The 11,512-nt window shown below is 38.6% G+C and overlaps 1 protein-coding gene across 8 annotated transcripts in view; it reads left to right on the top strand.

The window, feature by feature from the left end:
- The window catches only part of UPF2 (UPF2, regulator of nonsense mediated mRNA decay), a 131,611-nt gene extending 120,738 nt beyond the window's left edge, over positions 1-10,873 (top strand). For 3 of the 8 annotated variants that reach the window (XM_006098215.3, XM_023761955.1, XM_023761954.1), the window contains 3 exons: positions 1,662-1,803; positions 4,233-4,353; positions 9,599-10,873. In XM_006098215.3, the coding sequence (XP_006098277.1) occupies positions 1,662-1,803; positions 4,233-4,353; positions 9,599-9,608 (273 nt within the window). In that variant the 3' untranslated portion in view covers positions 9,609-10,873. Of the gene's footprint in view, positions 1-1,375; positions 1,470-1,661; positions 1,804-4,232; positions 4,358-9,598 lie in introns of those variants that run through there. The other 5 variants (XM_023761956.1, XM_023761952.1, XM_023761951.1 and 2 more) reach the window with 3 other exon arrangements.
- Positions 10,874-11,512: the final 639 nt, after the last annotated feature.

Raw genomic sequence — 11,512 nt, forward strand, 5'->3', positions numbered from 1 at the left:
CTCTCTCTCTCTCTCTCTCTCTCTCTCTCTCTCTCTCTCTCTCTCTCTCTCTCTTTCTCTCATCTTTCCTTCCTTCCCTCCCTTCCACTCTCTCTGAAAAGCAATGGAAAAAATATGCTCAGGTGAGGATTAACAGAAAAAGAGAAAAAAAGCTGGATAAAACAATATGGATTGTATAGTTTAATGTATATAAAATTTTAGAAAGTGCATACTAGTCAATAGTGACAGCAGGTCAGCAGTTACCTGGGGGTAGGATAGAGGAAGAGGTGGGTTACAAAGAGGGGCAAGAGGAACATTTAAATTGATGAATATGCTCATTATCTCATGTGTATGTGTATGTCAAAACTCATCAAAGTGTACATTTAAAATATGTACAGTTTACTGTATGTTAAGTATACCTCACTAAAGTTTTTTTTTAAAGATGGTTTGAGCTCATAATAGAGAGTAATAGTTGCAAAGAATTCATTATATCAAACTTAGTTCATTGGGGAGAGGGATGTGGTTTATGCTGGTAGCTAAATGGACTACCTTAAATATATTTTTGTTTCAATATGTGGGATATTTAATTATCTGTATTGTGATAAATACAAAATGTAGTTAGTTGGGTTTGTAGATTGTTTCACGACCACACTTAATATTTTTCACTTCATTGTATCTGGCCTTAGTGTTCTGGGTATTAACATTTTAAGAAAAACATTGACTATGTACATCATAAAAGAGAATAAATACCAAGAAAGGACATCTGAGATAATACAGAGAATCAAATTGTCAACTCAGATTCAAATGAATTAGCGTTCTTGTGCAGTTTTAAGCTTTACTAATAATTTTAAGGATGCAGGCATTTAAAAGGCATAGGTCAAGCAGGCAGAAGTGTGGGATTCTGAGCACAGCTCTCCATGTCCTTCCTTTCTGCATCAGACATGCCTTTGGTTCAGAGTGTTAGAGGAAGTCTCTTTAAGTGAGGGGTGCAAATTATACACAGCAGAGAGAATTGAGGTTACAAAACATCTCCATTTATTACTCAGATAGTTGCATAGGTTTTATCTTATTTTGTTTACCTTGCACAATTATAAACCAAGGACATCCTGCTAAAAAACAAAAACATTCCATAGATAAGGACTCTCTTCCATAACAGAAATAGATCTTGTATGTCAGTTCCTTAACTCTTCCTTCTTTCCAACATCACAGCTATCTTGAGAACTATGAAGGTCTGTGAATACTGAAGGTGGGCTAGATTTGTTCAGTATGGTTCAGGAGGGCAAAACTGGTTCCAGAGGATAGAAATGAAAAGGATGCAGATTACAGTTTGCTACATTAAAGCCTTTCTGACAATTATATGAGAAGGTCTACAAAATGGAAATGCTCTCCTTGCTAGGTGTGTGCTGCCAAACAGGGTGCAGGGAAGAGGAGCTTCTGCTTTTCATGCAGGTTGAACTTGATGGCCTCCACTTCCCATCCAAATCTAATAGGTTTGTCTTTAATAAAGTAGTACTATTTTCTGTATATGTTATTAGATTTTACTGTGTTTACTGACTTACAGGAAAGGAAAGACATTATTTTTTCTAAACTCATTTAATTCTACTTGCTATTTTATTTGAAATCTTTTTTTCCCCTCTTGATTTTCTCAAGTCATTTGTGATTTCCTTTTTTCCCCCCCTCAGTTTAAGATCCTTAATGTACCCATGTCTTCCCAACTTGCTGCAAATCACTGGAACCAGCAACAGGCAGAACAAGAAGAAAGGATGAGAATGAAAAAGCTCACACTAGATATCAATGAACGACAAGAACAAGAAGATTATCAAGGTATAAAATCTTTTATAGGACAGAAATATAAAAATTTGATTCCTGGAGGGCTTTTAAAATATAGAATATAAAAGATATGTTGCAACTGTTCATACTGTGTTTATATATATTTAGTCTGAGAAGTTGAATTTTTTTGTAGTCCATTCTATCTTCAATTTTTATCTCACCTATGTGTAAAATAAAAATAATTGTCATCATAATTTGCTAATTCCATAATTCACTTAGATTCCATACCATTAGAGCTATGTTTGCAAGTGAGATAATAAATTTTTAATCATGTTGTCAGCCAAACTGTGAGCAAATTAACTCAACAAATATTTTATTATCTTTTTTTGCCTATTTGGGAATCCTGGTCTTGAGGAACCCTTGTTCCTTCTGATTTGAGGGTATGCTCAAATTAGACTCTACTTTTACATAGACATACTTCACATTCTTGGATTAACTGGAACCTTATGCAAAGAATCCATGGATACCTCATAAGCCAGCTTTTTGGCATCTCTGTGGCACCCAGATTCTAGAGCCATAATGTGGTCTATATATATAAAAGCCTAAGCGACCGAACGACCGGTCGCTATGATGTGTACTGACCACCAGGGGGCAGATGTTTAACACAGGCGCTGCCCCCTGGTGGTCAGTGTGCTCCCACAGCCAACCTCCTGCGGCCCCTGCCCCTGGCCAACCTTTCGCCGCCCTGATTGGCCCCGATCGCCGGCCAGGCCGAGGGACCGCACCCGTGCATGAATTTGTGTACCAGGCCTCTAGTTGTTTATATAATATTGTACTGACAAACTGCTTTAAAATATATATATATATATTTTTTCTATTGATTTCAGAGAGGAAGGGAGAGGGGGAGAGAGATAGAAACATCAATGATGAGAGAGAATCATCGATTGGCTGCCTCCTGCATGCCCCCTACTGGTGATTAAGCCCACAACCCAGGCATATGCCCTAACCTGAATCGAACTGTGCCCTCCTTCTTGGTTCATAGGTTGATGCTCAACCACTGACCCACACTGGCCAGGCTGACAACATGCTTTTTTGTGCAAGAAATGGTTGTGTAAATAAATACTCAGTTTTCTGTCTTTAAATCCCACGTCTAGCATCTCCTCTTGCAGTCGATAGACAGCATTATTTTTTAAAATAATATAATTCTTTATTGTTGAAAGTATTGCATATGTTCCCCTTTTTCCCCCATTGGCCCCTCCAGCCCATGCCCACCCCCACCCCAGACCTTTACCCCCCTATTGTCTGCATAGATAGCATTCTTTATAATCCTATATAATAAAGAGCTCATATGCAAATGGTCCTCGCGCTGGGGCCAGGGGACCTGAGGCTGCGCCCCCCTGTGGGGCTTCACGGGGGTGGGGCTGGCCGGGTCTGGGTCTCGTGCTATTTCAAGGTGCGTGCAAGTGGGTGGGGACTTGACTCGGGGTCCTGCAGCGCACACCCGACTCTGACAGGAGGAAGATTTTCATATACATTTTACTAATTTTCTTTCATCTCTGACACTTCTATTATAGAGGAAGGACAAATAGCAATATTAAAAATATTTCCTCTAATTAATTCCCTTTTAATGTGCATGAATTTCGTGCACTGGGCCACTAGTCTATATATATAAAAGCCTAAGCGACCATCCAACCGTTTGGCCATTTACCTAGTAGCTATGATGCACAATGACCACCAGGGAGCAGATGCTCGGACCAGTAGAAGAGGGAGCCTGATTCCTTGCGGAATTGGCCGTGGGTTAGGTTGCTGTTGGGGCACTGTTGGCCCCAAATCTGCTTCACCGGTACCCTGGACCCATCGGGAGATGTCGGAGGCCCGGTGCACCGATTTGTGCACTGGTGGGGTCCCTTGGCCTGGCCTGCACCCTCTTGCAATCCGGGACCCCTCGGGGGATGTCGGAGAGCCCAATCCCCGCAGGCCAGGCCAAGGGACCCCACTGGGCCTCTATAAATAATAATAGCTAATACTCAGTATAACTATGGGCCAGACACTGTTTTATGTACTTTTTCAAAGAATTTAATCCTCACAATTCTATAAATGATTATTATCCACATTTTACATTTAGGGAAACTCAACCCAAAGTCCCACAAGTAATTAGTAGCAGCGCTGGGATTTGAACCAATACTATCCTGTTCCAAACACTGGGCTTGTAATTACTGTATACTGCATCTCATACTGTTTTACTGCCTCACAAGATACTTACATAGAGGCCAAATTGACAGTAAGGGAGACATTGGGTTTTAAAGAGTGCATCTCATTTCTTGATATGATCTTTCAGTATTTAATCATTTTAATCTGTTTAATGGTCATTTTTCTTTAGTCAGCAACCTGACTGAACTTGATCTCTCTCGGGTTTTATATGCTTCATGGGGGAGAACATTTACCAGAGTTCACCACCTTTTCTGTTTTGCTCCTCATGACAGAAATGCTGCAGTCTCTTGCCCAGCGCCCAGCTCCAGCAAACACCAATCGTGAGCGGAGGCCCCGTTACCAACATCCAAAGGGAGCGCCTAATGCGGATCTAATCTTTAAGACTGGTGGGAGGTAGGACTGTTCCTCTCATTTCTCCCTTAGCTCTTCTGTGAATAAATTAGGTAATTCTGGATTATAGTTAATGATAAAGACCTAATTATTAGCAAAATAGAAGTCTTTGTGTTGTAGGTATTTGAGAAAAGAAACCTTATTTATAAAATAGTTACAGGTTTTTGGTTTTTTCTTAAGTCTTGATTTCAGCCACACTGATTTTGGCTTTCACTCTCCAAGGGGTCTTTTCCGTTTTTAAGTTTTTTCTTTTGCATTTTTAGAGAAGACTGGTTTATAGATTAGTCTGAGAGAAACCATAGGCTTTGTGTTAGGATCTCTCAGGTCAGTGTTTAGTCATCTTAATATTTACAAAAACTCAAAACCTGCTTGCTATACTTTCAAGTATGCAGGTTGCGTTTGTTTTGAGTTATTTTATTTGTTTTTTAAACGATGAAATGTCCTGCTGGGATTTATGTCATTTCTACTTGAACTTGAATTGCTAAACCTTAAATAATTAAAACTCTATAAGGAATTTCACATAGAACATGTTTCCTAATAAAGCCTCTTTTTTTTTTTTTTTTTTAAATCTGCTTTTAAAGAATGAAATTATTCAAAGATTTTCTGGGACCTCATCTAAAACTTAAACCATTAACTCAATTTTCTTTCTTGTTGTCAGGTTACGACCCAAAGTGGCATTAGCTTTGCTGCTCTTACTGAGCTCTCTCTGAATATTAGTGTTTAGGCTGAGGCTATACAACAGGCCCAAGATGTCATCTTGTTTTGGGGGGCAGATGAACAGGTGTAGAAGGAAGTGTGCTGGGAGTAGTAACAGGAGTAGCTTATTGTTGAGGAGAGTCACGAAAATGCAGATGTTGTTTGAGCCTATGTCTTTTACTCACTAATATACTTGTGTGTTCCTAATGATGGTTTTCTTTGAACTATGTGTTCAGGCAATTTGAATCAAATTGAAATTTAGAAAATTGGTTTGTCATGACTGTTTAGGGATCTGTTTTTAACGTCTATTAGCTGTAATGTTTTTAGAAATTCAAATTAGAAATGCTGGGGAAAAAGGAAAAGAAATGCTATACAAACCCATCTAATTAAGCATAGTAAGATATTAGGTTATATTTAATTATCCAATTTCATTAAAGTTCTTTAATAAAATCTTTTATTGCTGCCAAAATGTAGAAGCAGCTAGCTAGGTTAACATGCCATGGAAATATTAGTTTCCTGCTTTTATATTTTTTTAGAGTAGCTTTAAATATATACCACAGTGTTCTTGATAATATCTGTTTCCTTTTTTTGTCTTGTGATTGGAGGAAAGAATTGTTAGAATATTTTTATCTTGATGTTCTCTATCAGGTTCACCTGTCCATATTGCAAGTGTAGCATCTTCCTAATTGATACACAATTGATATCTGTAGTAGGGTTTGCTGCTCTCAACTTACATGCATCCAGCACCTACCAGAGATTCAGTCCTACACTATGGAAAACTAAAAAGTCGGGGGAAAAACATGTTAACCCTCAGTCTATTTATATAGTCTACTGGGAAAATCAAGTACAGGTAACTTGAGAGAGCTAATTCTGCTTAGTCATATCCTTCTTTAAAAAATCATTGAAAGTCTGTTAAGTACCAAGCATTTCTTAGGCAGTAGGGAACAAAAATATTGGAAAACAGTAGAGTAAACTTATATGTTATAATGGATGTATATATGAACACAAAGGCATGCCTTTATTAATTTGGCACCAGTTTTTCAGTCATTTTTCAAAAATTTTGTTAACATTTCTGTTTTTCTTTCCTCCCTCCAGCTCTGCCTGCCCCTAGTTAGGCAAACTTGGGAGAATTGGCCACATTTGTTCTTTCTCACCTCACACTGTGAGGCTAACTGAAATCTGCTGTCTTCCTGCCTTTTCACTGAAACTGCCTTTCAGTCACCAAGCTGCCTCTGAATGCTTCACTTAGGAGTCTTTGAGGCCATCAGAGCACTTAGCATGTGGACCATCCTTTTCTTCTTGGCACACTCTCTTCACTTCACTTGGCTCTGCTGTCTTCTAGTCTTTCTTTTCTTTCACTGACTCCACCTACTTCTGTCTCTTTATTCCTTTCTGGACTTGCCTCTGTCTAGAGATACTGTGTCTTTAGTTTCTGACTGTATATCCAACTATCTTCTAGACAGCCACCTAGATGTCTCAGAAGAACATAAACCTCAGTGTGTCCCCAACCCCCAAGCCACTCTGCTCCCTTGTTCTCTGGCTTAGTGAATAGAAACACTGCCCACCCAGTTGTTCAGACTACAAATTTCCCTCAATTTCCATATCTAGTTAATTAACAAATTCTCTAATTCTACTCCTGTATGGCTCTTACACTTTCCCATTTTATTCCACTTCTACTGCAAGATCCTAGATCCAGCTACCATCACCTCTCATTGCATTATTGCCAGCAGCCTCCTGATCTACTTCTCTCTTCAGTTTCAACCCCTTCTATTTTATTGTCTCTGCTGTACCCACAGTGTTCTTTCTAAAATGAAATCCGCTGTTTGATAATGTGAGCTCTTCAGTAGGTCCTCATGGCTTGTAGGATAAAAGTCCAAACTCCTCCACTTGGTTAACATGTTGAGAGTGTACTACCTTATTGGTTTTATCTCTTGCTATTTCCCCCTCTACTCCCAACCAAGCTGGCCTTTTAGTTCTTTTATCGTCTTTTCACCTCCCTCTGTTTGGAACCCTCTCGTGCTTTCCCCCGGGCAACGCCGCTCCTCCAGCAGGTGTCTCCTTGGTATTCTCAAGTCTGACATAGGTCAGTGTGTATTTGCTGCCCTGGCTCAGGGTCTTTCCAAAGACACTGCTAATCACTTGCTAGCTTGCCTATATTCCCCGTGAGGTTGAAGAATGGGGGCAGAGGCAAAGCCATTATAACTCCTCCATAGCTTTTAGTGCCTAGCACATAGATGCTCAGTAAATATTGGTTGAATGGACAAAGGGCCTTTTACAAGTTTATATGTAGTCATTCAATAAACTTTTCCCACATGTTCTGCTCCCTAGCTCTTCTCCCTCTTATTTCCTGATTTTTTTTGTGAGAATCCCAACTCTTGAGCTACCCTCTGTACCTGGTTTAACTATCTTTTTAAAATCATAACTCAAAAAGTAAAATCCTAACTTGTCCATCACTCTTAAAAATGGCTCTCTGCCAACTATTGTGATATTTTCAAAGCCAGTGCTGCTGTTACAATGTCCTTGTGATAGCAGTGTAGAGGAACAAGCAGACATGTAAATGTGAGCTTTTTTTAGTCTGTTGAGCACCAAATGTTTTTTAAACTTGTTTTTAAGTGAACAAATGTAGTCACACTAACTGATGGGGTGGATTTTCCTGGTGGTTTGGTGCCTCTTTGTTTTCTTTTATTTTTAACGCTGGGCCAGACTTAGCAGAAAGATGTATATGTAGACAGTGGTTCACCAGATGTCTTCAGGAGAACATGCTGAGTGGGGAATTCCTATACAAAGGAGTGAAAAGAAAATTCTGTGAATGAGGTCTCAAAAACTGTTTTCAATTTGGCTCTTAACCTGGCTAGTGCTTAAAAATAAGTTATTAATATTGTTGATGTTATATGGCAGATAAAGGGAAGTTTATTTAGAAACTGGTTATCAAACCAGCTTAATGTTTTTCTTACCTGTGGGTTTTGATAAGGCTCTGAGGCATTATGGTTTTTTTTCATTTTCTAATCAGGATTGAAAGGGGCTATAAGTTAAAATCTCAGTCTTTCTCATGGGGTAGTAATGCTCTAACATTTGATTATAACAAATTAAAATACCAGAAATGCTCTAAGTAAACAATTATCTGGGTATCTTATAGTGCAGAACAAGGTTGTTTTCCACTCTGCTAGTGTTGAAAAAACTACAACTTAGCATCTTTGGCAGGTGTTAGTACTAATGTGGTTTATATGCTGCAAATTCATATGGATTATATCCCTGCTCCTTAAACTTTAAAATATGTATTTTAATCATCTTGACTTTTGTTAAACTGCTGGTTCTGATTAGTTTCTAACAAGTTCCCAGGTAATATTAAAACTGAGTAGCAAAGGGTTACAGACTATCAGACTTTTTTTAACCCATCTTAAGGAGAATGTGCATATTTTATTAGATATTCTCTTTATGTTCTTATTATAAGGTTAAATAAGTGATAGTTTTGTTAAAAATAGAGTCCCTCTGGAATCCAGAGTGTAAATTTTAAGTACTTTTTGGGCTCTTACATTTTTAAATCTCTCAGAATCATTGTTTGCTTATAAACTAGTCAAGTGGCACCCCCTACACTATAAGTGATATAAGTGTGTCTTATTTACCAAGGACTAGGAACATTTTTTGCCTATCATTTATTGAATTTACTTAAAGTATTCTATTTTAGACCATTGCTTTCTCTTGATTTCAGGAGACTTTTATCTTCTCTTAGGGAATACTTGTGTTAATTAACCTTTTTACCATTTAATTCAGTTCTGCATGAATATATACTTTTTTATATTTGGATTTTATTCTTTGAAAGTTTCTTGCTAATGCACTTGTCTTGTGGAAAACTAATTGTTAGTTTGCTAGAGCTGCCATAAGAAAGTACCACAAACTGGGTGACTTAAACAACAGAACTGTTTGCCTCACAGTTCTGGAGGCCGGAAACCCAAAGTCAGTTTATCTGCAAAGTTGGTTCCTACTGCGGGTTGTGAGGGAGAACTGTTCCAAGCCTCTCTCTCAGCTTCTGATGTTCTGCCAGCAATTTTTGGTGCCCCTTGGCTTCTGCATCATCATCTGATCTCTGCCTTCATCTTCATGGGCAGAATTCTGCTTGTGTGTGTGTCCAAAACCCCCCTTGTACTAAGGACATGGTTATACTAGATTAGGGGCCCATCCTACTCTGATATGGCCTCTTCTTAACTGATTACATCTGCAATGACCCTGTTTCCAAAGAAGGTCACATCCTGAGGTACCAGGAATTTAGACTTCAACATGAGTTTGGAGTGTACACAATTCAACCATAACAAAAATCACGAATTCTCAGCATATTAGAAAGTAGTTGTAGGAAAGTTACCGGGATCACTGTCAGAATTGCTTTTTTTTTAGTGCCCCTTTTCAGGCTCCTATTGTCTTAATCCAATAAGAGTTTGTGTGCTCTTTAAAAAGCACTGATTAGTAAACAATGGCTGGTGGTATTTAGGGGTTCTTTTCTTGCCAGAGGTTTGTCCTCAGTACTAGTTCTTTAACGTTGCCCTGTTTGTGCTTCTAGGAGACGTTGATCCAGCAGCACGTGTCATTTCATTAGGTCCTGTATCTGATGTTGTGGATAGTGGAGTCCTCCAGCAATTGAATGAGAGCAGTGGACACATCTCAGCATGTCGGTCTAGAGAGTTGCGAATCTGAACAACCTGGGACAGGCTGGGGCCATGAGGCAGAAACAGCAGCCTCTGCCAACACCGGAACAAGCCGCTTCCAGATAAGGCATAAACGGCCTTTTGTAATGGAAATCACGTGAGGGTTAATCTTCTCTGAGAATGGCAGTCAAGAAATGAGATGGTTAACTTGACTACTGAGCAGTTACACCCAGAAGAGCGTCTGAGATGACTGAGCCGGAGAAGAAGTGATTGTAATGGTAATGGTATGGGGGAAATGAACTTGAGTTTTAAACTTGATTTGAGTTACAGTGTCTCTGAATTGAACATCCCATGTTGGAAGAAGATACATTTGGGGGCTCCAGAACTACAGTAGGAAAGTATAGCGCAAGCAGTAAAATCTTCTAGTAAAAACTTACATGCAGGACAACAAAATGATGAAAAATATCAAAGTATCAGATAATCCACCAGGAAGGCTTTTGTTTAGGAATTTGTTTCAAGAGGAACAAGGGATGAGGGACAAAAATCAGTTTTATCCATCAGAGTCAGTGATATAAAATTGCCTATTTGGGTAAAAGAAAAATGTGAAAGACTGTTAGTATAACAAAGAGCATGGATTCAGATGGCTTAGGGAAGTCACACCAGCCTGAGAAGAGGGATTCTGAGCCCATTGTAAGTATCATTGAAAACAAATGTGCCAGTCAGCATGTCACAGAAAATGGACGAAGGACAGCAAGAAGTGGATCAGAAGATTTTGTTGACCTTCATGGGTTTACAGCCTCTGTCTCTAAACAAAGTATGGAAACAGTAGAGCTTTTATTTTGTTTTTGTTTTTGTTTTGTTTTGTTCCTTCCCCCTCCCCCCAAATAGAAATGAGGGTTCTTAGTCTGTTTCTGGCAATCTGTTAATTTATTAGGATAGTTGTCTTTCGTTTGCTTTTCAATAGGCATAGTAAATTTAGTTAAAGAGCACATCTGTATGCTACAACTTGATTACATCTTTTTTCTAGCTATTTTGCATTTTTTCTTTTACCATGTTTCAGTTTCTGCATGTAGAATTAAATAAACAAAACTTGTAAAGTTGTAACATTTCACATGGAAATGCTGCCCAATCTTCACCAGCTTCAGAAATCTGACCTTTGCCGATGCTGCAATAAAGTGTTGTAATTTAGATATGCTGTAGTTGGGTTTTATTTGGTTTTGGAAACCTACTAAATGGATAAATCAGTATCTTCCAAGGTCATCTTCGTCCTTTATAAAGTTGTCTCAGAGACAATTTCTTTAGCATGTCACTAGTATTGTTGCTCTCACTTTAGCATTCTGTATTTGCATTGTTTTCCTGGGTGCCTGAGTTATTAGCTTACCTTTGGGTCAGTACAAAAAGTAGCCTGTGGAGTCCAGTGGAGTAAATAGGCTTAAAGCTAATTAAGATAGAAAATGTTGGCATAGCACGGTCTAACATGAGCGTTTATGTTTTTACCAGAATGTGTGCAAACCTGGGTGATAAAAGCCTTTGTAAGGCAGGCAACTCAGAAAGGAATCACAAGAACCATTGTTTTCCATTTCTTTCTAGGTGTTCATTCCAGGGCTGACTTACACGATCCAAAAGAGTGCCTGTAATCACTATTGCTAAAATTTTTTAAATTCAGCTGAGAGTCATTAGAGTTTGAAAAGAAATAGAATTTTAATTTTATAAGAAAGTTTTGAAAGTCCTTAACAATTGTTAACCCTGTTCTCAAACACTTCTCACCATCTTCATTGCTGACCTATATGCTATTTCTTACTACTTTGTGTTGGAGAAAATGGTTTACA

Source organism: Myotis lucifugus, unplaced genomic scaffold (assembly GCF_000147115.1).
Source record: "Myotis lucifugus unplaced genomic scaffold, Myoluc2.0 scaffold_223, whole genome shotgun sequence".
NCBI lineage: Eukaryota > Metazoa > Chordata > Mammalia > Chiroptera > Vespertilionidae > Myotis > Myotis lucifugus.